Source organism: Corvus brachyrhynchos, unplaced genomic scaffold (genome assembly GCF_000691975.1).
Source record: "Corvus brachyrhynchos isolate BGI_N302 unplaced genomic scaffold, ASM69197v1 scaffold1, whole genome shotgun sequence".
Taxonomy (NCBI): Eukaryota; Metazoa; Chordata; class Aves; order Passeriformes; family Corvidae; genus Corvus; species Corvus brachyrhynchos.
In genome coordinates, this window is record NW_008237222.1 from 30,906 (window position 1) to 58,511 (window position 27,606).

The following is a 27,606-nucleotide window of genomic DNA, read 5'->3' on the forward strand; positions in this document are numbered from 1 at the left end:
GTTATTTGCAAATAGAAACAGTAATGAAGCTCCAAACTGACATCCTTCTCAAAGTTAAGGCATAAAGCTTAGCTCTCTTGCATAATAAATTATTTCTTAAACAAAACACTGTGTTGAAAGGGACTCATCTTCAGAAAACCATCTTTAAAAAACTAAGCATGATGGAGAAAGACAGAGCCCAATTTAAACCAAAGACTTTGCATTCCACTCTCACAAATATTGGCTAAGTTATAACTAGAGCAAACCAGAAAATGACACCATAATTTCAGAGCAGTGTTAAGCGAGAGAGGGCAAGTGTGAATGAGATTGAAGATACCCCACATTCAAGCCTTTGCTTTGCCTGCTGAGAGCAAAATTTTTCCTTTAGCAGAAACAGAAGGTAAACACAGACCTCTGTCAGAGCAAAAAAGCTCTTCTGGGGATACCCGGAATGTGAAATTAAAGCTATACATCTCAACAATATTTTTCATAAAAAACCCAAACTTTTTACCAGTATTTGCACTACCAAATCTGTTGATGATGACAGCAATAAAATGGTGTACAATTATTAACTGATGACCTTGTGCAGGAACACAATAAACAATGCTCCAAACAAGTATGTTTTGAAATGTTTATGACTACCACAGATTGAGAAATTTTACATAGCAAATAAAATGCAAATCATTACGTATTTGTTGATCTGTGGTTTAATACTGACTTAAAATTTATACTGTGTAAGGAAGTTCCAAATTCTTTTTTATTAAACCACCCATTTCATATATGTAAAGTAACTATGGTACAGGCATTTAGCCACTTAGCCACTGAAAATCTAATCTGAGGTTTATCACTCTTGACAGTATCTTACCACTACTGTCAGTGTGTCCTACTGTGTCCAAACACACCTTGATTGGATAGTGGTTCTAAGGAAATAAGTGACAAGTACTGTCATTATGTCAAGACAAAACAAAAAGTTGTAAAGATCATCTATCTTCACTCATTAAGTTAAATATTGAAACTACTGGCATAATTTATTTAATTATAAAATTTTCATTTTTTAACATGTAATATCACTCAATAAAAATATTCTGAGACAGTAATTAACATATGATCAGTTACACCCAGTTATCAATGTTTGCTTACATTATGGAGCAGTGTTAATAATTAGAACTAAATTTATAACCTGAAAAGAATCTGAAAACCTGAAAAAATAGACATGAAAGTAAATTGCAGTATGTTTCTGTCTATATAATACGAACATACGTAACTGTAAATGCCTTATTAAACAACTTATCTTTACATTCATAGAGAATATTAATTAACCAAAATATTTTAGAAGTACTGAGAGAGTCAAATGAAATCTGTCTCACTCCAGTATCTTTGCAATCTTCTAACAGGCTCAGTTTCTCAGGCACAGACTCCAGGTGGTCTAAAGCTACTCGAGTACTCTGAAGAAACAGAACACAAGTTAAAACATTAAAAATTACTCCATTTTTTCAGCCATCTCACACATTAAAAACCCCAGTCTTATTAGTGTACTAGTTTAAGCTTTCTCAGTTATGGTGTTGCCATGCCCTAAAGCTCAATCCCATGTAGCTGTGGGAGTCACTGAAGCAGCCATGTCGAAGGCTCCAGCCAGGCAGACCTGCTGATGGGAGATGGAGCTCTCCAGGTCAGAGGCTGCCAGGAGTGCCTGATGCCTCTTCACGAGGCTGGAGCTGATAGTTTTTTTGAAGAAGGTGAGCTGTGCTTGAGGAGCTGGTCACCAGGTGAAGGAGCTACGGGAGGAAATGAATAGGCTACGTAGTGTTTGAACAAACAAGCAAGAGAGAGACTGATTATTTTCAGAGTCTCACAGTCTCAAGAATCTCAGGAGCCATGAACCTCCATTGTAGTGGAGAAGCAGATGGACTCAGAACCCTGCAGGGTAATTAGACAAATGACTGCTAGCCAAGGGTCTGTTAAAGATGAAGGCTGGAAGCAGGATACGGCATGTACTAGGAGGAAGGTTCCTCCACCTTCTCAGAATTTGACAGGTAGGACTGGCACCTTCTACAATACATGTGAGGCTCTGGAACTAGAAGGCCAGACAACTGATGAGGCAGGTGAAGGTCTTTCTGGGATAGTGAGGCCTCCTAAAACAACACCACCTGTACTCTGCACCAAGACCTCCTCTGTTAACAAGAAAATGAAGGGTAGTTGTAATAGGGAACACCCTTCTAAGGTGAATGGAGGGCCCGATATGCAGACTGGACCCAGCTCACAGGGAAGTCTGCTGTCTCCAGGGGCTAGAATAGGGGACATTACTGACATGGGAAGACTACAGAGATGCTGCTTGTCACTGTAGGGAGAAAATTCATGTGGCCAAAGCTCTATTGGAGTTGAAGCTGGCCAGAAATGTAGAGGACAATAAGAAGAGTTTTTTCATATATATTAATGGCAATAGGCAGTATAGAAAAACGCTCAGTCCCTTACAGGATGAGGATGGTCACCTCACAAACAGGGACAGAGACAAGGCAAATGTATTAAATGCATTCTTTGCCTCTGTCTTGAACATGGATGATGGACCAAGGGGATCACAGTGCCCTGAGCAGGAGGACCATGACTGTGAGAATGATCAACTCCCAGTCGACCCTGAACTTGTGTGGGATTTGCTGCTCCAGCTGGATTCCTACAAATCTATGGGGCCTGAAGGGACTCATCCAAGACTTCTCAAAGAGCCAGCTGATGTCATCACAAAACCTCTCTTGATGTTTTTTGAGTGGTCTTGGGAATCTGGAGAGGTTCCAGCTTACTGGAAGCTGGCAAACCTTGTCACAATTTTAAAGAATGGGAAGAAGGAGGATCCCAGGAATTACAGGACTGTCGGTTTCACTTTAGTGCCTGGTAAAGTTATGGAGAAGATTATGCTGGGAAGTATTGAAAAACACCTGAAAGACAACACAGTCATTGGTCACAGCCATCCTGGTATCATGACAGGAAAGTCCTGTTATTATCAAACCCGATCTCCTTTTATGACCCCCTTGAGTCCTGTGAGCAGTTTTGGTCACCACACTATAAATAAGAAATACATTAGAGAGCATCCAGAGGAGGGCAATGAAGATGGTGAAGGGCCTTGAGGGGAAGCTGTATGAGGAGTGACTCAGGTCACTTGGTCTGTTCAACCTGGAGGAGCCTGAGTGGAGACCACATTGCAGGCTACAACTTCCTCATGAGGGGAAGAGAAGGGGAAGGCACTGATCTCTTCTCTCTGATGACCAGTGACAGGACCCGAGGGAATGGCCTGAAATTGTGTCAGGGAGGTTAAGGTTGGATATTAGGGAAGGGTTCTTCACCGAGAGGGTGGTTGGGCACTGGAACAGGCTCCCCAGGGCAAGTGATCACAGCACCAAGCCTGCCACAGTTCAAGAAGAGTTTGGACAATGCTCTTGGGCACATGGTATGACTCTTGGGGATGTTGCTGTGCAGGACCAGGAGTAAGACTCAATGATCCTTGTGGGTACCTTCCAACTCAGCTTATTCTGTGATTCTATGGTTTATTTTTTTAAAAAATAAAAATATATGCAATGAGCACTGAGCTAAATATAGAACAATCAAATTTCCATTTTTAGATTAGACATAGTAGTGTGTACTACTGAAAAATGAATTACCACTCCAGGGAGAGTTAGGGTTGGACTCAACAATAAGATTTCACATTCACACCCATCACACAAAAAATGTAGTCTGTTGCAAGCTGCAAAGAACTGAAAAAAACAAATATCATGGTTTTGGTTTTGTGTGTAGATGAAGTTAGTTGGTCATGCACAAAGAACAGTCATGTCCCATAGGCCAGATGCCTCTGCAGTGTCTCAAAGACTGCCCTTCTATTATTTGCTGAAGAGCAAGTAAAACCAGTACTGTTTGTACTTTCTGAACAACAGTCAGTATTTCCTCCACAATTCCAAAAATCACACTTCTTTGGATAAGGCTCTGCTAGTCTGGTATTCAATCTACCAACAATGGGCTTCATTAACCATATTACTGCCCTGGTACTTCAAAACAAAATCTGTAAAACAAATAAAATTCATCAATCCTGAAATCAAATATCATTATGTTGTAAAGCCTATGCAAACCGAGTTAACTTGCCCTTAACTGCAAAAGCTCTGTTGCCAGTCCTGGAAAGTCTCGATCTGACCAACATTCTGAAAAACATTCCATTTAGATCCCAGACTTATGACCTGAAGAGACTAAAAGTTTCAGTCACAAGAGGGTAAGAAAAATTAATGGGAGCCTCTCAGCACAAGTGCAATCAACTTCAAAAAGATGGAGACTAGGAGTGAGGAGTGGAGAATCAGAACTGAACAGGGTAACCTAAATGAAGACACACCATCCATTTAAAAGCAATGAGGTCTGCCTTGTTGTTAGTTCCAAACATTCAGTTTTTGAGGTTTTAAGAAATATCCATAACAAACAAAGGTCAAATTTTATAAACAATGGAATTCATTTGCAGCTAACAGGATTGAACTTGTAGTCAGTATTCAGTACCGATAAACTAAATTAGGCAGAGGATGTGAAACTCATTCTTCTGTTTCTGCAATTACATGTGTGCAAAAATATTATGTGTACAGAAATATTTCTCTATTTTCTGTAGTTAGGAAAGATTTGTACTGACAGTTAATATGCTGACAATATCAGGACATATTTCTATAGAACAAGCATACGGTTAAATCAGTTTTCTGGGTATTTGGTTGGTTTTTTTTTCCTTGTGAGACTAAAGTTTCAAACAATATCTCCAATTTTCTAGGAATAAACTTTTACTCTTAGATTGTAGGCTAGATGAAACAAGGTTCTCATCCCACTGTTACATTTTGCAGCAGGCATGCAAAATGCAGTAGGAAAGAAATGGTTGAGAATTCCCAATCTGGTGCTTTTTTCTCTGAATAATTTCTATTCTTCACACTGTGCAGAAGGGAACAAGAATACACTGCAGTCAAATGTGCTAGAACAATAACAGCTCCATTATCACAGGGAAAGAATTATTCAAGAGGGTTGGATGAATTGTTGCTTTAAGAACAATATGAAGAATAAACGACCTACAAAATGGGGTAAAAGGACTGATCAGCACGTAAAGATATTTTAGATTTTAAGAAGTACAGGAAGAATTGTCCAAAGTGAAACAGAGTAAAAGAAAGATTTGTTAGTCGCTTAGCAAGAACAGGTAAATAGAAATGAGACAGGAAAAATAATGTTGAGATCATTTAGGTAAGAACACAAACCAGAATGAGTAGTTTTGCTTTTCTTTAATACTAACACATTAATTCAGTTAGATTGATAAAAATTTACAGGAATTATACAAGACTAACTATATGAATTATGCCTGAAAGATAGGTACATCACTTCCTGAAATGGGACGCCCTGAGGATGCTCAGTACAAAAAGGTCCCTAATTGCAACATTGAACACTGCCCATGGACAAGACCTGAAAGGACAGAAAGGTGCACACTTGCGCTGACTTGCGGTGAATAAAGAAGGGCAAATCAATTTTGTAAAACTCAGATTTAGAATTAATAAAGGATTTTTCTTCCAGCAAGAAAACAGCACTTTTTTGTTTCTCACCTGGTGCATGAGAAAGGAAGTTCAGTGATTTTCACACTTACTTAGCCATGTTTGGACCAAAACTACAATCTATGGTATTATCTTTATTAGAAGTCTTATATTTCAGTGTGTAACTTAGTTTGCAACATATTTTTTTCTACTTGCAAAATTCACCTAACAAGGATTTTCTGTAACATATGGTTCTTTACCAGAAAATTATTATGGAATCTGCAGTTATATATGTTAATAATAATGTATAAAATGGATTCTTTTTCGTATTTCTGGATGTAATCAAGTAAGAGGCCTACATGTTGCATTTAAAGTGTTTTTCACAGACGATAGTGTAGAAATATTTATATAGATATAAAATAGCTTCTTTTTTCTTTTAATTTTTTCAAGTGCTACTGTACATCCTCACTTGAAAGTAAAATTGCCTAGAGGTATCTATCAATCTCTAATGTTTCCCTCTCACAAGAATCAACCACTTCACTTTTACCACAGTAAAGCAGTATTCATTCCTATTTTGTGCTTCTTTTACAATGGCTGTATGATCAGCAAAGCATAGATTTTCCACACCACTTTCGTACGATTAGATGTAACGTTTGCTGCTTCTTCACAAAGTAGCCCCTGGTATTGGTCTGTATGTATATTTCTAAGCTGAAACAACAGAGCCTGAGGAATCCAAACTTGAAAATATATATGAAAAAATCCTAAATCCTAATATTCAGCAGTCATTCTAGTATGACACAGATTTGATGGAGACCAAGTCTGCAAAACTTTTTACTTTGAACACCAACAACTCCCTTACCCCATTAGAAATAAAATGCCTCGTCACAAGAAATAACCCTGAAATTGCAATGCCCTTCAATCTCTCTTCTTTGTCCAGCATCAAATTACACTATAAATATTTTAAGCTTACGGTATATATTACCTAACACATTTTGATAAACTATTTTACTTATGAACTGCAGAAAAATCTAAATCTGAGATGTTACATAGAATTGAAATAAAGTTTTCTGGGACACAGGGCAGACTTAGTGGAGTAGCTCCTCATCATGCTATACTGTACATCCAATTTACAGCAATTTCTTTTTCAGCTATGAAGATTTTTCCTTTCTTCCCCACCCTGTTTTAATACAGATGACTTGTGACCTGTTCTCATCAAAAAAGGAACTCAGGCCCTAGATGTAAGCCCATGCCTTAAGCCATCCCATTTTTCAATTCTTTCTCTAGTTTCAGTGCCAAGACCACATGTCAACACTGTCTGTAAGTGGATTTAAGGAAGACATTAATTGTCTGTTCTTCCAAAGTGTCTCCTAAATATATCCCCTCTATTTCATGCACTTCTTGTAGGGGAAAAAAATAAATTAGCTGTGTCTCTGCTAGTCCTTATTAGTTACATTATTAAATATAATCCTGAAAGCAGAAGACCAGCCTTTGCGTTAGATGCCTACTCAGCCCTTGGTTTTTGGTTCTGTTGAGAATCATGTGGATAAAGAATGGTATAGTCTACTTGGATTTCTGAAAGGTATTTTAGATTCCTAAAGTTTAAATATAACTTCACACTCAAAATGATGTGTTCTAAGGTAACCATTACTAGTCAGGAAGCAGATCACGGGGTAATGATATGTATTACCATGAAGCTGCTAACACTGTGTTCAGTATCAATCAGAAAAGCAAAACCAACACTCAATATAATCAGGAAAGGATAAAAAAGCCAGAGAAAGAACATAACTGTCCCAGATTATTAATCCAGTTGCATCTTGACTGCTGAGTGCAGATGTGGATCTTTATTTCAGAAGGGAAATAGGGAGAGGTCAGAGAAGTTCAACAAGAATTTTCAAAGCCATGGAGTGGTGTTCCCAGGTGAGAAATTATTAAATACAATACTCTAAAGAATAGGACTCTTCAGCCAGGAAGAAAGATGCCTGAGGGCAGTAATGACTAATTTGCATAAAATCAGAAGTCACATAAAGATAGAAAATTTCATATGGCTTTAAGCAGAAAACTGGGCAAATTCGTGAATGAGAAAGACCATAGAATGGTTCCAAATTCACAGAAACTACATCTAAGTCTGGAAGCCTTTGAGCTTTGAACGGCTGGACTCGGAATGAGTGGGAAACAAAATACATGTCAGTCCTGTTCATACAGTCTTCCCCAAGCATTTTATTTTAGCCATTGTTGCGATGTCTATAGCTGGGCTAAACTGACCTTTGGTCTCAACCAGAATGGTTCCTTTTATATTCTAAAATTCTCACAGTCTTCCGAGCAGTTTGTGGAGGGACTTGAACAGGATAACAACTCACATGCTAACATTTTCAGGGACAGAAATGTCTGCCTTTTCCATAAAATGGATGAAAAGAACGGTACTGATGTCCAAATAAAAACAGAAAAAGAGAAAAAGCCACGTTTGTTGTTAGGGGAGATACAATAAGGAAGGTGGCAATAAAAGGATACACTGAAGAATGGGAGGGAAAGGTGATAAAAGACTTTTAGCTGGCCCACAGAATTGGTCTGGTAATTAACAAAAAGCACAGCAAGCTCAAGATGGTTCAAATGCCATACTTGTATCATTAATGACTACACTCTATTCTATTAAAAAGATAGATTTAGACACACAGATAAAATGTGAAAAAGGATGTTAGAAGCACCTGATATAGAGGGCAATTAAGTACTGTTAATTTTTTTCCCAGAAATCAGAAAGCTGTATGCCATAATGCATTACAAATAATCCTAAAGACAGCAATCACATCTGTCTGCTTATGTATAACAAGCAACAGCAGGTACTGACCCAGTGCACTGACGGTACTGATAAGAGGAAGAAACGCCCACTGTACTGGCTGAGGCAGTATTAATTGCATTTTACTTAACAGCAGTTCACCTCAAAAGACTGAGAGCTACTAATCTTTCTGTTTTTAAAATAAAGACTATTTACTTTATTTTCAAATAAAAAGGGGCGTTCTATGTTTTCACAGAGAATAACAAAACAAATTACTTATTTTCCATGACCTAATACAAACACTGATGTTTAAACTGCATGTGAACAGTTAATCCTCCTATACTGATGTGTTCTTGGTAATAGATGGTTTCACACTGTCTCAAGGGACAGATCTAAATCAAAATCCAACATATTTTATTTTTAGTCTGAAAGCTGCACTGCTAAATGCAAATAAATCAGAGCAGGTTTGTATATAGTACTCCTAAAGTTTGCCTTTATAGTCAATATATTGAAATCACATAAACATAAACCAGAAACCAAACTTCATTGACTTTCAAGTACAGTACTCCTTTCTTTTCTGAGGCAGGTAAAAACAAATGGCTATCTGTATTGCACAGATATTTTTTTTAATTAGAGTTGGCTTAAGTACCAGTTAGCTAATCCCCAAAGAATAACCATAAAAGGATTAAATGCAACGTCATTTTAACTGACTGCAATGCATGTCAGCAGGCAGTTACTCACAATTGAAATGAAAGATATAATGTTAGAGGTGATCTAAAATGACTTGTTTTTAAAATACCTTAGTGTACTGAATACCTAAATAGCACGAATAGGATGCACCCAGCATGTTTAAAAGTATCCTTTGCCTTCCCTGTTAAAATCTGTAAAACTATGCACAACCAGCTTCAATCTCCATCTCTCCACTGATACATCATACACTTTCCTTTTACGGAAGTGGTCCTGCTTAAGAGGCCTGAGATGCTCTGCTGACTTTTATATACCAGGCAAACTCCATGATAGCTGCGACGTTCTGTGAATAGTACATTATATATAGAGAGGGAACTTTCGGACAAAACAAAAAAAAAGTACTTTGTATCTTTGTATTCCACGTGTATCATGACTCCAATTACACAATTGTTTGATTTCAGCATAGAAAGAAGTCATTACCTATACAAAGGTAGGCAACACATGTAACTTTATCAAGTTACAAAATGATATCAAGTTACATGCTCAATTGGCTTGTTTTTCTGTATTATTGTTTCATGAGTTTTAACAAGTAAGATTTTTTAAATATTTCCTTAGTGTAGTTCAAAAACTACACTAACGAAAAACAAATGACCTTTGCTAACAAAGCATTGCCAATGTCAAACTACTTGAACATTTAATTTAGATTCCAGATGTTTCGCATGGGGTAGACCACATTTTAATTAAGGGAACTTAATGGATGCTTCCTTTCCTGTTTGCAATGACATGGACTGTCTTTCCTCTCATTCATGAGCACATGACATCCCTGTGCTAACTAGGGGAATTGTTTACATGGGAAAATATTAGAAAAGTATTCTATGAATTTGTAGTTGTTTGATGCATACTAGCAGCTGGAAACATGGAGGAAACTGTTGTCTTTTGGCAAGCCAGCTTTCTGTGAATCCACAGTCAGTGCTCCAGGTACTCTGGGGGTCAATAGGACTAGTTTTTGAGAATCTATTCTTTATTTTTTGCTTAAATTTTGATCAGAGACATCCAGATGTAATTCCCGGAAATTAAAACAAATATAACACAAGAGGCAGAGTGTGTAAAGTAAAGCAATGTTAGTGGGAACACATTCTTAAAAGGTGTAAAGACTTCCTTGTTGCTCATCTTCAACATTATGGAGCATTGCAGGCTAAAAATCCTTACATGTAATTTATGTTAAAGTTTTGTATGCTAACAGTATTTCATCAAGCCTTCCAGAAAGCATTACAAAAATTCAATTTTCAGCCTTCATGGGAAAGAAGAAATATCGTTCCGTTTTTCAGGTGAGAAAAACTGAAGTGCAAAGAGAAGTGATTTAAACAAGGATTCACAGCAAATCAGTGTCAGAGTAGAAAAAAAATTATGAGTCTTCCTTATGGATTTCCCTATTTTAATAAAAAGCTGCACAATAATGAGAGAAAAAAAATCTATGGTATTGATGCCTGTGGTCTTATGGTTATAATTAGATCAAATATAAAGCATTTATAGCTAAAATGAAGGATGTAGCGGCACACTGTAAACATCTAGTCAACAGTCTGCTGTCAAACAAAATTTAACTTATTTTGTGATATATGAAGCAAACCAAGAAAAATAAAGCATCTATCTATGTCTTATCAAGCTACATTCTGTGGAAGAACTCAGATACATATTCTACAGATGAAAGGCCAACATAATTCATATAAAAAGTAACTGAGGGAGCTGGAGTCGTTTATCATGGAGAAAAGGAGACTCAGGGAGGACCTTATCACTCTCTACAACTGACTGAAAGGAGGTTGTAGCCAGGTGGGGGTTGGTCTCTTTTCCCTGGCAACCAATGTCAGGAGAAGAATAAATGGTCTCAAGCTGCTCCAGGGAAGGTTCAAGTTGGACATTAGCAAGAATTTCTTCACTGAAAGGGTTTTTAGGCATTGGAACAGGGTGCCCAGGGAGGGGGTGGAGTCACCATCCCTGGAAGTGTGCAAGAAACAACTGGATGTGGCACTTGATGCTATGGTTTAGTTGACAAGGTGATGTTCAGTCAAAGGTTGGACATGATGATTTCAGAGGTCTTTTCCAACCTTAATGATTCTATGATTTTCTGATTTCTCAAGAGAATCCTGTGGATGGAACTCATAGGATCTCTCTTTAAAATTACATTTACATACATATACCTACTATGTTAAAAAAAAAGTGAGAACACTGTATATTACTACTCCTAGTTCAACTGAGATAAATAACTTTAGGTAACTTAAGTCTTTTGCAATAAGGATTTTTCCTGAGATTTTTATTTTCTCTAATTAAAAACTGAAGGATTTTGGTTTATTAAACTTTGGCAAAAATGTTCAATATTTGCAACATGTGGAATGCATTTTCATAATTTTGAAAGGAGCTTAGATAGAGAATGTAGGGGTTGCACCAGGAACATTGCCAGCAAGTCAAGTGAGGTGATCCCTCTCCTCTCATCAGCCCACATTTGGAGTGCTGCGTCCAGTTCTGGGTTCTCCAGTACAAGAGAGACATACAAGAGTCAGTCCAGAAAAGGGCAACAAATTTTTTAAGGGACTGGAGCATCTCTCTTGTGAGGAAAGGCTGAGAAAGCTGGGATTGTTTAATGTGGAGAAAAGAAGGCTCTGGGAGGTCTCATCATTGTGTACAATACTCTCTGAAGGGAGAGTATAAAGAGGGAGCCAGGCTCTTTTCAGTGCTGCCCAGTGACAAGCAGTGGGCACAAACTGAAACATGGGAGGTTCCGTCTGAACACAGGAAATGCTTTTTCACTCTGAGGGCTAGAAAGCTAAAGATGATTGTATTACAAAAATACCTCAAAGAACAAGTGAAAACCCAAATAGTAGGGGGCAGAGGATGGACAAGTAGCTGGGTATTAAACAAGAGCAATAGATACATAGGATGAGAAGACAACATCAAGGAAGAAGGGAAGAGAAAGCTGAGCATCAGGAGAAAAGAAACAGCAGGCTGCCAGCACCCTCAGGAAGCAGAAGTTACTTGGTGGTAATGAGTAGAGGAAGGACTCCGGGAAGCCCATTGAAGGGAAGTGACACACTGGCTCACCGATGAAAGGAAAGGAAAGGGCGAGGCAGGCAGGACAGAGGATCTCAAACTGCTCCTCCTCTCCTGGTCATTTTTATAAGATCAAAGAATGTCTGTGTTCCAGGAGGACCAGAAGGCCTTTGATGTAATGGTACTTTTGGCAAGACACTAAAGAATCAAAGAAAGGGGAAAAGAAAGTATTAACCCTTTGAAACAATATTTCCTCAACAATTATACAAGGAAAGCATGAAAATCATGAAATAATCTCAAGAGCCAACAGCAAGACTTATTTATTGAGGGAAGACACACTGAAAGAAACACAGAGAGGGAGAGCAAGCACCTAAAAATGGATGGTGTGAGTTAGTCACATAATCTCTCTGCAAAATGCATTTAGTATTGTTATCCTTTCAATTCTTGTTTTGAATTGGATGATAAACCAAAAAACTGATGCAAATTTGAGCCTGCTACTACAGGATAATAATCTAATAGCTTTTACATTGCTGAATGGATGCAGACAGAAATTTGTTTTACTGGTATTCAAAACCTTACTTTCACGAACATAAAAATGAGTTACTACAAAACGCATAAATGTTCATGCAGAACAGAAAATTCATATTAAATAACAGTTTTGCTGAATACTTACAGCATTACTGGGATCAACCTAGATTTATGGACATTGTAACAAAAAGTTGAACTGTGTCCAGAAAACTCTGGTCCAAGTATTCTAAGAAAATGGTAACCTCACTTCTGGGTTCTCTACTGAAAGCAACAAGCTGTTTTATTGATCAAAGGATATAGAATGCATATGTTCACTGGAATAACTTCAGGATGTGGTTGATTCCAAACTAAATTTTGCAGTCTTTTATGTCAGACTAGTACTAGTAAGGCAGAGGAATATGATTTGCAGCCTATGCTCACAAAGAACTGTATGTAGTTTACAGAAACCCAATAAAATCCCAAGCATAGCATAGTAGCAGTGTGCACCTACAAAATGCATCCTGATCTCTTTACAAGAAATAAATACACTTTCCATTGTAGCCTCATCTGAGAATACAATGCAGATTTTTTCTCAAAAAACCATACACCTTTCTCTATAAATAATACAGAGCCAAATCTTGTATGTAACAACTAAGCTATACTCAAGATTAAAGTAAATCATCTTATTTAAAGATAAATCATATTAATTCTCTTGAAATGTCAGACTACATAATTGATTACTAAAGTAATCAGGGTATTTACTTGTTAATAGCTACAAAATAATTAAATTCACTTTACTAAACAGCATTTAACAAAATAAAAAAGCCACACAAAACACATAATCTCTAGATACTCAAAACCTCAGTTTTGCTTGTACTTGTTACTCCTCTGGAACTTCTCAACAGTTGAAGGATCATTCCAGAAAACATCTTGGTTCTTCAGCTCCTTTTATATCCACTAGTGAGTCTGTCTAATTAACCTTGCTCTTCCTTACCTTCCAGCTTCTGCTCCTGTCCTGTACAACTTGCTGGAGCAAGAAGTAGTGTACCTATCTATTGAATCATACAGGAAAATTGATCTGATTGAAAAAAAAGAGCCAAAATATCCAAAAGCTTCTTCTGATGGGTACTTTTTGCTCTTAGGCTCCTTAAGGGAGTGATCAGATCATGTGTAATATCTTGAAGGAGGTTCGTAATACAGCACTTTCCTCTGGAAACAGGAGTTGGCTAAGGAAATAGAAGACCCAAGAAACTGTCTGGTACAGTAGACAGGAGATGGAGCTTCCAGCTCAGACAGACTGCTGAGAGGAGAAGGAGCTGACAGGGCTCAGAGAGAGGCAAGGGACCTCCTTGTTTGCAGCAACTCACAAAATCACAGAGTTAGATTAAGGTAAGCCTGGAAGGTTAATTCACCCAGAGCTCTGAATGGAACCTGAAAGGTTCATGTTACATTCCTTTCCCAACTTTTTTTTTATTATCTAAGTTGGCAAGTTCATCACATGGCTACTACAACAATTTTATTGGCAAGTGCAGGAGTTAGAAATGAGTCGATTGTAGAGAAAGGGAGGACAGTGGGATAGTATGATAAATAGGTTCTCCTTTTCTTCTATCAGAACAATAACTTACAAATCTTCCTTTATAAAGTAGGAGACATTGGAAGTATAAAAGGGAGAAAAGCTACAGAAAAAATAAAAATAAATATTTGTCACAAAGCACAGACTGAATTTGCAGGACACTGTAGTATTTGCAAGCAACTACCCTCTGCCTGTGTCAAAATAGCTCTGGGAGCAGAAAGGACAAGGAACTTGTGTAGGAACCCAGAGTGCAGAGAATATTTCTCTGCCTGTTTTGAAGGGTTCTACCCCCCTGGACAACACTGTTTTTGACCTTTGTCAAGGAGGCGAGCACGGAGACGTGAATCAGCGTCAATACTGTTGTTGATGCCACAGACATCAGTTATCTTTCTGTGCAAGAACTGTGGACCGAGTCTTATGCAAAAGTGCATAAAGTTAATGGTATAAATTTTGTATGTAAGAGTGTGGTACAAGTTGTGTTGCAGATCAGAGATTCCCGTGAGATAAAGCTGTTGAAAATGAAGCTCAATCAGGTATTACACTTGTCCCTTATCATCTCACTGATTGCCTTAAGCAATGCAGCTTTCCCAGTGAAACAACCAAAAGAAAATGTCTGGGAGACTCTGGCCAATGCATCAGGCCTAGACACCATTTGTCTCACTCACTCAAGACCAAAGAATCCATTCTCAACATGTTTGGTTGACAGCAGAGAAATGGCTACCTTCCAAACATGTTCATCCAAAACTTTCACAATTCGGTTCGAATCCAATGGAAAGTTGGGATGTTGGGACCAAATCCCTTCCCAAGGCTCCTTATGAACCTCAGGAATTGGAAATTCTTGGTTCAATAAAGATGGAGTTTTGTGTAATATTCAGTTCTCCAGGGTTGAAACAAAATAAAGTCAAAGCAACAGATGTTACTCCAAATTACAAAATACATAGAAATGCAACATCTTGGTGCAATTCAACAGTAAAGATGAACACACCATCCAACCAGGCTCCATTACAATTACCACAAGGGATGTTTCTCATTTGTGGGGACAGAATTTGGCCTGCAATCCCCTCAAATGTCAAGGGCAGTCCATGCAGTTTTGGGAAGCTTTCCTTGCTAACACTTAACGCAGAAATGATAGAAGAACATAAGCGTAGGGAGAAAAGATTTGTTGAGCAATATAAGTCTGATTGTAATGACAAATTTGCAGCTTGGAATTTTGGACAAAGGCTTACTGCAGCTCTTCTTTTACCTGGTGCTGCTGCAGGAGCAGCCTTAAGACAATTGGATCAATTGGGCTCTTGGCTAAGTAAGAACTCTCGTGCTGTCTCTCTCACACTGAGCGATATGTTAACTGATGTGCAGAGGGTGAGACAAGCGACTCTGCAAAACAGAGCAGCAATTGATTATCTTCTATTAGTGCATGGACATGGATGTGAAGAATTTGAAGGTATGTGCTGTATGAATTTGTCAGATCATTCGGAATCCATCCATGGAAGTATACGGCAATTAGAGGATGGAATAGCTAAACTTGGAGAAGAAAGCGGATCACTGTTGAATGATTTGTTCAATTGGTTTGACCTTACACCCTTATGGAGAAAAATTTTGAAGATAGGTTTGTATGTTTTAACTGTTGTTGTAATTCTTTTAGTATTTGTGCCTTGTATACTCCACTGTGCTAGATGAGCCACAGACCAACCTGTCAAGGAAGTGGTTTTGGTTCAAACAGGAGGGGGAGATGTAGGAACCCAGAGTGCAGAGAATATTTCTTTGCCTGTTTTGAAGGGTTCTATCCCCTTGGACAACACTGTTTTTGACCTTCGTCCATGGAGAAAATTGCCTACCCTCTGGGAAGAATTAGAATCTACACTGGTGTGAATTAGAATATTATGTAAGATTGTCACAGGGTGAAAAATTTAGAGGATTTGGGTTTGTTAATATAGTAAATAGATAAAAGCAAAAAACTTCAAAATTGAGGATTGTTGTTCTCCAGACCTTCTTCTTCTTCTACTACTACTCCATATTCTGCAGTAGAAGTAGTTTGGGATGATTGGATAAAGAATTCCGCAGTTCCTGTCTACGTGACAAAGTGATTTATTGAACATTGGTGGAAAAGTGAAAATATCTTTCGTTTTAAGTTTTCATTGGGTGATTTACCTGTAAAAGACTGTGTAATCTTGATAATTTGGCATTCTCCTGCATTCTCTGCTCTGTGCTATGTCTGGATCATGTTGGTAGCTCTACTTCTCTGATAAGACTTAATAAACAACTATCTGAAAGCAGAGAAGGCTGAAGGTCCCGTTCATCTCTCGGACTCCTGGCAGACTTTAAAAACTCTCCCCCATCAGGGGAGGCATAATTACGGCACGGACAGTGTCAAACTTGCAGGCAGTTAAACTCATGGCTCATGAGAAATGGATGGCAATGGATACACGCCTGACTGGTTGCCATGTAAGCAAACCATGAGTAAGAGAAGGTTCTGATCAGAATTAATGTCCTGTCAACACCTGACAATCACACAGCACCACACGAAGTGCCAGGACACTGAATGTCAGCATTAGCTTTCTGCTTCCACAAGGCAGGTGCTGCAGCACAGCAGTCTGATTTCCAAAGGGTCTTTCATGACTGAATGAAAGCTTTTTCTAACATATTGAATACATTTTAAATATATTTTTGAAATCAGAAATTGTTTTCAGAGATGCAGAGACTATCAAAAAGAATAAAATAATAATTTGCACAAATAAATTTTAAAAATTTATATTTGCAGCATTGATTTCATCTCAGTAGTGGTTTCTTTAGATGAAGTTTTCTGGATTTCTCATGAAAAGAAACTAAGGACCTGATACAAACAATTTGTGATGTCTTATTGGACATTCCTACATGAGAAGAAAGAAGCATGGTTCCAAAATTATGGGGCAAGCAGAAACTCATTCCAGCTATTCCACCTGATGGACAAACTAGCTTGGGGCATCTGGATAACGCATTCATGGCATGTACAGGCATGAAGTTTTGTTCTTCCAACTTAGTATCAAATTATATTAATTAAAGACTAAAATTACATTCCTTTACGCTTTTAGTGGCAGCGTTGATATGGGCAGACGAACTGATTCTGTCTGCACCTCCCAGACCAAACAACTAAGCACACAGAGCAGTCACTGAAATATTAGATCTATCCCATGGACCTCAACCACTAGAAATGTTAGAAAAACAGCATCATTGGTAGGGATAAAATCAACAACATTTGTCTTCCCAGGGATGGGATGAGGACTGAACTGTACAGAAAAATTACAAAACTGAAATACACTGTATTTCATGTAATGAGTACACAAGTACTGTAGTAAAAATCTACACAGAGAGGTGCAGTTCAAAATTATCACATCTTCTCTTAAAAGTAAAATGACAGTTAAAAACCCAGAACTGCAATCATTAAAAAAAAAAAAATTTTCATAATTTAGACGAATTATCAGCAATGTCATTGTGGTAGGTTAGGAAATTAATTTAAGAAACTTACCATTTCTAAGGCCATAATACGTTCCTAAAAATGAAATAGAAGATGCCATTAGAAAGCAAGGAATATAAACACAGTGTAAGTCAAAGAATGGTAAATAGGATTCATTTTGGGTGTTTGGTGGTCACACGTACAGTTTTTTGTAAAAATCTCACTGAATAGGAACCGTTGTACTTATTGGATGTCTAACCTTTCTATACTACTCCATTTAGTAGTTTGTCCCAAAAAGAAGAAACCACCCAGAAACAAGGTAAGAAGGGATTTGAAAAAAATTACTCCACAATACATTTTTTCAATTAGTATATTAGGTTTTCAGTATTGTTAATTTACTCTTACGTATCCCAAAGAATGATTTCTTTTTTTGATCATCTCAGACTGTAAATCTAGCATGTTTTGGAATTCATGTCATCTTAGCATCAGGCTTAGTTTTCTTTTACACATTTCCTTAGAAAACTAAAAAGTAAATTCCGTATCATTATTCTTTCATCCAGAAATAGCTCTGAATAATGTTTTATTAATAACAGGATGACATTAGTCAAACAAATGAAACAAACTTGTGTCAGTTTTAATCCAGCACAAAATACAGAGAACCCAGAATTAGCTAATTTATTGCATATATTTTAATATTCTTCTCCCATTGCAAAGTATTTTTAAGAAAAATATGAAGCTATTAAAATCAAGATACTGTACTCTGGTACTATATCCTGACTAGGTATGGTATTTTAAGTAATCTGACAAAACACATATTCAAGTGTTTAGATGAGCCCACATTTAAAGTACGTAACCATTAAGACATTACAGGACCTCTTACCGTACTCAAATATTACTCAAATTTTTCTCAAGAAAGGTAGTATATCACATGCTAAAGTCTTTATTCCTTCTCAGAAGCAGGTCAGAGATACAGAGTATTTTTTTGTACACCAGAACAAACTTATGACAAAAAATATGCTAAAAACTCAGAAATTTTTATCCTGAGATGTTTGTTCCTCCACAAAATTGCAGTGGCAAACACTCATTTTTAAAGATTCTGAAACAAAACACACACTCATTACCATAAAAAAGATGGTATTTACAGATCTCATACATTTTTGGTGATAATGAACAACAATTCAGATATAATTTTTTTCAGTTAAAGAGGACTACTTTGAAAAAAAAGGTCTTAGAGTGAGTAGAACAGTTCCAGTGATAGAATAAATAGTGTTTTCAAAATGACTCATGCGTTAAATAAAGTGCATGGTATAGTTACCAAATTCTAAAAATATAATAAACTCTGACAATCTCACCAAACAATTTTCTGAAGACTAGCATCTAATGTATTAGGAAATTTACCATAGATAATTTATACACTACTTGACTGTGAAAGCACAGATATCTGAAGGAAGAAAAAACCACATCAAGCATTTGAATATAAAAACAGCACTACAGAGCACTTCAATTCACTACAATTCACACACTCAACCAGAACTGCCAGTTAGGGAAAGGAATAAAGCAATTTAATCAGGAACATGACAGTCAGGCAGGCACATATAGCCATACAAGACACTACTATGATGCAACTTCCTGCAGTCTAAAATTACTCCTCATTCAGTCAGAATTAATATCATTAGAACAATTTGTCAACCATAAAGCTTCACATGAAAGCAGATGCAGAACTGCTTCACATGAAAGGAGATCTTTTTACATTGATGTAACTAGATATGCACCTGTGTAAACTGCTTGCGCAGACAAGCTCCCAGCCTTGTTGAACTTGAGCTGCCAGAAAGCCAGGCCAAGATTTTTGTTTGAACAGGAAACAGCTGGATTGGTGTGTTGTGTAACTTTTGGGTCTTGCAAGTTGTCTTTTCTTACTGGAGCAAACTGTTTGTACTCTAACTTCTTTGATACTTCTAGCCCTCAAAATGCCTTCTATTTATTATATGAGAAGGCTTATCTTCAAACAAACTCCTATGGTCAAAACTCAGATCAATACATAATTTCATTTTCCTTATGAGCATTATCTTCATCAGTTCCCTCACAAATGCCCTGCTTTCAGTACACTTACAGAATGCTGACTCATTGATAACCTCCATATTGTATGTAAACTTTTTTTTATATTCATATTGGGAATTGTTTGCAGCAATTTGTTGTTAAAAATTTCTTTCTTTCTCTCTGTATTCTGAAGAATACACACATTACCCTCCCTCATAGCCTCCTGAGCCTCACAATTCAGACATTCAAGCCTGTTTTTGCTTTCTTAGACATTTCCATTTGAAAGGAGTATGTTTTATTTGACTGTAAGGCTTAAATACTATTCCAAAGCCGAGCTTAGGGTAAATCTGACTTGAAAGTTCTTACCACAAACAGCCTTACTGCTAGAAGGATTTATAATATTCTATCAGGTCCTAGCAAATATTGACAGGTCCATTCTTCCTCAGAAAGGTGATTATGAACATTTAGTACTTCTGAGGCTTTAAATACTTACTTAGAATACTTTACTTTCACAAAAGAAAGTAATGCAGCCCAGAGAATTTAACCCAGCCAGTGAAGAAACTCAGCGGTATTACTAGCTATTGGGTCTTACTTGTCTGCATATACTTCCAAATCTGAATTCAAGCTACAAGGCAGTTCAGAAAATCATAATGCTGCAATACAATTTGGTAATTTTAAGAAATTTAACAAAAAATGTAGCTAGTTAATTGAGCAGAAAATATACCTGGAGAGCTCCCATTTCTTCCTCTCTTCTGTGTGTCTTCTCTAGTAGCTCTGCAAAATGAAAAATAGAACTTGTAAATTCAACTTTCTGTCTCATGGCCTGATAGAAAAAGCACCATGTAAAATAGTCATTGAGTTTTTATTTTACAGCTTTCACAACACCCCTTTTCAGCTGATTAAATAATAGATGAAATGTGTCAGTGATATGACTGTTTCCAAGCATGGGCTGTTGAGGTGACTAAAAAACAGCCACAAGAAAACAGAGAGACAATTTGACTGGTAGGGGAAAAAAGGCTTTCAGATTCACAGACAAACTTTTCTATACTGAAATCAATCTTCTGGTGTATTTTTAGAACCGAATGAAAAAATCAAAGAGATTCTTTCTAAAGATTGACTAAAACAGACTGTCAAAGCTACACAATTATATATGAAAAGTTACTGTAGAATACTGCAGACTATTTTGACTGACAATAATTACCTCCTCTCACTAAAATGGAACAAATTTGCTAAGGAAAATAATTCACTGTGACAAAATATTAGAAAAGTTTCTTATAGTCTTTATAACATAAAATCCTAGTATCTCATATTGTCACATGTGACAATTATAGACATTGGCACATATATGCACATATGTAACATTTCACATTAGAAATTAATTTTGTTGGAATTCTGTGGCATATGTTGCGAGTTGCTTTTCTCTTATTTCATTCACATAGTTTTATGATTAAAATTATGTTTTTGATAAATTGCAACATATTTAGAATTCTGGGAAACCTTAAAGTTATAACCTTATAAAGAGCAGGAAAAACAAAAAACCATGCTGCAGGCTTATTACTATTTTAACTATCAGAAGTTCACTCAGGAGTTTTGCATGAGAAGAGTATTGCTTTATCTAAGCCAGAGACTGACTTTGAATTCAGATATGCTCCAGTTTGCTAGCAAATAGGAGAGTTACAAGATTATGAAACTGCCTTGACAACGTCAGGACCGAATTCTGACTGTCAATTCCCTCAGTATCCAAGGACAGAACAGCTAATTGAAAGTACCTGTGTTTACTTCCTTAAAAAATAAAGTTCACTGATACTTAACATAGTCATAAAGATAAGCATCAATGATTTACAATAGTAGCTACATAAAATATTCTACTGATATTAATTTGTCATCTTTCCTTTATATCGCTAATCTTTTACTTTTCTATCTCCTTCTCTTGTTATGAAGCCTCCCCATGAGCACCCCAACCCTCTTTTTTCATAGATTATTAATTTCTGACTGCATGTAGATTGAGACTTATTTCCAAGCACCAGCCCTTTAAAAGGGATGTAGATAACATGCAAAAACCTTTAGTCAATTCTTTCACAAGCTGAGAGATTGACTTGCTATTCTTTCTTCATAGCTTCTATGCAACTTTTTCCAAATCCTTTCTTAAAATTACTAAAATTACCGTTTCTTCACTTTGTTTTGGTGCATTTATGTTTTTCTGGATTATTCTTTGGTATGCTTTTCAGTCCAATGATTCAACTGACATACAAATTACTGTAGCCAAATGTGCTGCCATCAACATTAGTACAAGAATTTTGGGTTGAAAAGTAGCTGCCCTGTATGTTTTCCTTGGGTATATTCCAGTATTATATGTAAGTTGATAAACATTTGTAGTGTAATACTAGCTTTAAAAAAATTTAGGAGTGAGGAATAAGTCTATGAGAAAAGGGTGGGAAACGAAAAATTCATCCCCATGTTCCATCTGACCAAAACCCCTAAATTAGTGTACTTGACTTTGCTTTATTTTCATTCTAATGTAGTAACTAAGATTCTATTGTACAGACATGATTGTTCTAAGTGAAAAGGTTGCTATTACAAGGTTCCTTTCAAAGATCTTCTACAAATGTAAAGTAAGTTGAACTAATTTCTGCCAACAGTCTCTAGATTTGAAAGTTCTGCATCTCAAATTAGGGTTATCTAGAATCCATTTACTTTATTGTTTGCCTGCCTACATCAGCTGTCCCGCAGGACGCTTCATAAAACTCTGTCCCTGGAAGGGCAGGCAGGTATTGAAGGGCAGGCAGGTGTTATTTAACTGACAAAATATACACCTGCACAGAGCCACTCTTTATGAACATATATTTAAAAATCAAGTTCTGCATTTCAACTGATGATTCCATTTAGTATTCTATCTAAAATAATGACATGTTTTCTCCGAAGCTAAAGTAAAAAAAAATTAAAATTAAAGCAATATATATTAAACAGCTACAAAAAAGCCATATATAGCATATTATATCATTCTTCTGGACATTTACAAAGATAGAATAACTTTGCATATTTGATCTGAAAAGCTCTGTTGATTTGTTTTATCATTTGTACAACACTTCCCATATTTAAGTTCTTGTGCAAACTTAAATATGTTTTATGTCATGTGCCAGAAAATAATGTTGCAATAAATTTAAGAAAGAGAATGCATTGTGTCTGCAACAGACTAGGTCACTGGCCCTAGTGGAGGCTCCTTTCATCCATCCTATGAACAGCTTCTGAGTTTCTCCAATTAGAATTTTGTTCGTAAAGGAAGTTGCACAGTGGCATGGGTTGCTACAACAATCCTGCTATCATCTTCTTTCGAGGCCTAATGTAACCACAGGGTACTTGGGGTTTTTTCAAAGCAACGCATCATTAGTCTCACAGGGCACAGACCACATCCATTTATAAATTTACTAGAAGAAATAGCATTATTGAAAAAGGCACCTTTAGGCATTGATGGCTCTTCTCAAAAGATAATACATGGAAAAAGACAACAAGATAAATGAGATATAGAAATAATGATATTCATTATTACTTTTTATTTCTAGCTAAATATTGAAGCTTGCAACCCAATAAGGAACTATAAGCTAAAACTATTAAAAATCAGATATATTTCAGGTATTTAAAACTCCTCAAAATCAACAAGCTCAGGATACTGTCTGCAAAATTAGGGATCATACTTTTGGGCAGTTATACAAAAACAATTTATTTACAGTGCTTAAATCCCAAATCATTTAAAGATTATATCTCACTGAGTTATAAACATTGAGTGTCCTTGAAGTTACACTACAGTGACTTAGATTTGACTAATGAAACTTACAGGAAAAATACAGCTTATGATTTAAAACATCCTGCCAGAATCATTATCTCTTGCAGTTTGCCTGACACTGAACCACCACAGTACGCTGCAAAATAATGCAAATACTAACCTGGAGATGAAAGTTATATATTCCATCATACCACACAGATAAGTGAGGAAAAAAGGGTATGCAGTTATTTGAACAGATTTTTTTCACACAAACACCCCAGTTGTAATTTTTACTGCTGGTGAAAAGTATCAGAAAATAAATTGAGGAGCAGGTATTTACTGACTGAAATGAATAAAATGCAACAGTACTATCTTATTTTTACTAGCTGATCCATTAATACGCCAATACCTACCTAGAATGTTAAAACTCCTTCATCAACTAAAATGTTCAACTCCTTTATCTCTGTGCTGGGTGCAACAAAGGTGGGAAACAGGACATTGACTTTGTATTAACTGGAGCAGCAACTTCTTGATTTCAAACACTGCATGACCTCCCCTTTTAAGAAACTGAAGATAATGACAGACAACATTCCTCTTCACAATCTCAGAGAAGACTGACATGCCAGAGAAAAGTCTACAAACTGGACCAATACCACATTTTTACGTTCACCTTGTTCCAGCCAAGGGGATTGCACAAATACGGAAGTGTACACAGAATCAATTTTTACAGTCACTGAGATCTACTCATACAGTGAAAAAATCCTAAAATGTGATTCAGAGTACTCTGAAGTTGACACTCACACTACAATTCAGATTTGCATTCATAGGTAAAATGCTGAAAACTATCCTAGATATCTGCAGGCTGATGGTAGATTTGACTCAATACTCTCACCGCTCTGAAGCAGTTGCAGATCACACAGGGAAATACAGAACAACTCACACAGCACAAAAAATACAGCTACTATGTGGCATTAAAGCAAGAAATATAGGTTATTACCAGAAAGAAGGGCAGTTTGGAAAAAATTGTCAGCATAATTTTTGCATCATCAAGCTAAGAAAAGCTCTTCTCCAAAACACAAATCAAGGCTTTCAGTTATATACTAGCAAAACTATTTTGGATTTCCCAAAGTTTGTAACCCTAGATATTGAGGTTTTAAGTTACATAAGTGTATACCAAACTCTTGAGAAATCACTTAGTTAGACAACCTGATAATATTACCTTTAAATTTGCTTTGATCATAAAATTGTAGGGTTTTTTTATTTCAAGTATTTCCCATTATTCTCACTTCAAATACGCATCCCACAGCTTTCAATCATTGTTTGGATATGTCTCCCACAAAACTGCTGAACAGATAATGCAGCATTCCTGTAGCTGCGCAAGTCAGCCAAGTGGGTTTCCATCAAGTATGAAGGAATTTTCAAGCAGCTGAGTAAACCAGTTTCTCTCAGCTAGAAATTACTTACCTTGCTCACATCTACACAGCCAAGTTTTACCACGTATTATACCACTTACAAGTTCTTCCCTTCGCACAATGAATCTGACATGAAGGCCCTATTTTGGGGGTGAATCAAGATGTTTCTAGCCGAACCAGTTTAACCAGTGTTTCACAAGATAGAGATATAGATAGATAGATATAGATACATATATTCATGGCTAGTAGAGGCAGAACAACTGCAGTTTTTCCCTGTACCAGTGTTAGGTTGTGATGAATGGCTTCATAGTACTGTGACAACTGTCGCAGTCTAGAAACACTCAGTACTAAAGGATGTTTCAATGAGGCTGAACCTTTGTACTGTCAGGCCAGACACCACAAATCACCCTGGCACTAAAACAACTGAGATGTGAAACAGTACTGTCACATGCTTCACACTATTTTAATTGAAACATGACTTGCCACACATGCAAGCCATTAAAGGAATTTCTACATAACCATATTATTATGATCTTAAAAGAGCTTTAGTGAAATAGGTATTTCTTAGTACATTAATTTTTGCTAGTGTGGAACAAGGCCCATAAATTATTAGTATTTCAAAATGTGTTTACGTAATCCCAAGCAAGATTTATAAAAAAAAATCAAAAAACCCATAGGTTGCAAGTGATTTTTAATACTGATTAGAGCTTTCTAGTCCATTAGCAAACTGTTATATTAACATTGAGCACATTCCACTGTCTTTAAAGATTTTAGTTCCGTTTCCACCACTGCAAGCAATACAGTATTCATGATCACCAAGACCAGAACAGCTATTCATCTGTATCTAAATCAATAGTTTTCTCACCCACATTTAAAAAGAGCTCCAGACTTAAAAGAATACCATTTTAAAAAAGGGATTCCCTTTTGCAATATTCTTTGCCTCTTTAGCTGCTAGCAATTTATTAGCTACTGTAGTTGCTAGCAAGTAACACAGTCAAGACTTCAAAAGAATATACCTTACACAAAACTTGTAAGTTTTTTTTAATTCATTCATTCTTTTTATATCTTTTAGGTATACACTTGTATTTTTACTGTGTAAATTCAAAGCAGATTCTTGAAGCTACAGTAATGCATTTGCTTACCTTAACCTGAAGCAGCACCCCTAATCATAACAGAAAAAGAAATAGAAGATAGGTGTCAGAAGCTAATAGAGATAGAAACAGTTCACTGTTCAGATTCCCTGAAAGACTTAACTACCATACAGGAAACGGAACATACTCTTTTCTTTCTATTCCCTGAGGCTTAGTTAGGTCTGATGTACTGAGGCAAAACTTTTAAACATTTGCATCTCCAGTCTGGACTGGTCTATACTTCTTTATTTGCAAAGAAGATAATTACTACTGGGGAAAAAAAAAGGATAGCTTATAGAAAGGAAATGTAATCATTTGGGGGCTGTGAGGGACAACAGAGAAGTGCAACTGAATCTTCTCAGAGAATTTCTATTCAAGTCATATTCATCACTTTTAAAAGACTTCTAGGAATGAGTGATACATTACTGGGTTAGGCCTAAAATCATGCAGTTTATATCTAACTTCAGACAGAAAGCATGAGTAGGCAGGGGGATAAAAAATGTTAATATTATTTACTCTAATGGCAGCTTCCAGAAATAAGCATCTGAGAACACCTAAGCATCTGACAGAAACAGGACTACATCTGGACCATCCATGACCTAGCTGACCTCCATAAACGTGACTATTTCTTTAAAAAAACTTTAAAAAAATATGTTAATGGCAAAAAGCAGTGCACAAATAACACTGGCCTATTACAGGATGTATCCCTCACAAACAAGGACAGAGACAAAGCAAAGGTGTTGAGCTGGGGTCCCAGTGTCCTGAGCTGGAGAACCATGGCTGTGAGAACAATAAAACTCCCGGCCAATCCCGAACTTGTGTGGGATTTGCTGCTCCTGGATCTCTAGAAGTCTATGGGGCCTGATGGAATTCTTTCAAAAATACTTAAAGAGCTGGCTCATGTCATTGTGAGGCCTTTCTCAATGATTTTTGAGCAGTCTTGGGAATCTGGAGAGGTCTCAGTTGACTGGAAGTTGGCAAATGTTATCCAGATTTTCAAGAAGGGCAAGAGGATGACCACGGCACCCATGGAAAGGGACCTGGAAGTCCTGGTTGATGGCAAGTTGAACAGGAGTCAGCAGTGCCCTGGCAGCCAGGAGGGCCAACCCGTGTCCTGCGGGGCACCAGGCACAGATAGCATCACCAGCCAGGCAAGGGAGGGGATTGTCCTGCTCTGCTCTGCAGTCGGGTGGCCTCACCTTGAACACTGTGTGCAGTTTTGGGTGCCATAATATAAAAAAGACAGGGGGGCTACAAAGATGGTGAAGGGCCTTGAGGAGAAACTGCATGAAGAGTGACTGAGGTTGCTTGCTCTGCTCAGCCTGGAAAAGAGGAGGCTGAGGGGAAACTTCATTGCAGTTACAACTTCCTCATGAGGGGAAGAGGAGACACTGATCTCTTCTCTCTGGTGACCAGTGACAGGCCTGAGGGAATAACACAAAGCTGTATCAGGGGAGGTTGAGGCTGAATATCAGGAAAAAGTTCTTCACCCAGAGGGTGGTTGGGCACCGGGACAGATTCCTCAGGGAAGAGGTCACAGCATCAAGCCTGACAGAGTTCAAGGACTGTTTAGACAATGCTCTTGGGCACATGGTGTGATTTTTGGGGCTCTTCTGTGCAGGGCCAGGAATTGAATTCAGTGATCCTTGTGGGTCCCTTCCAACTCAACATATTCCATGATTCATTGAACATATGTGTTGTTTCGGATGCCAGAATATTTTGGGACAATGAGTTTCTATAATTGAAGCATGTATTGTGTA

At 37.1% G+C, this 27,606-nt stretch overlaps 1 protein-coding gene across 1 annotated transcript in view; it reads right to left on the reverse strand.

The window, feature by feature from the left end:
* CEP128 (centrosomal protein 128) overlaps positions 1-27,606 on the reverse strand; it is a 114,387-nt gene that overhangs the window by 17,455 nt on the left and 69,326 nt on the right. Inside the window, 3 exon segments of the mRNA XM_017728950.1 lie at positions 1,347-1,424; positions 17,580-17,603; positions 20,269-20,318. Coding sequence (XP_017584439.1) covers positions 1,347-1,424; positions 17,580-17,603; positions 20,269-20,318 — 152 coding nt within the window.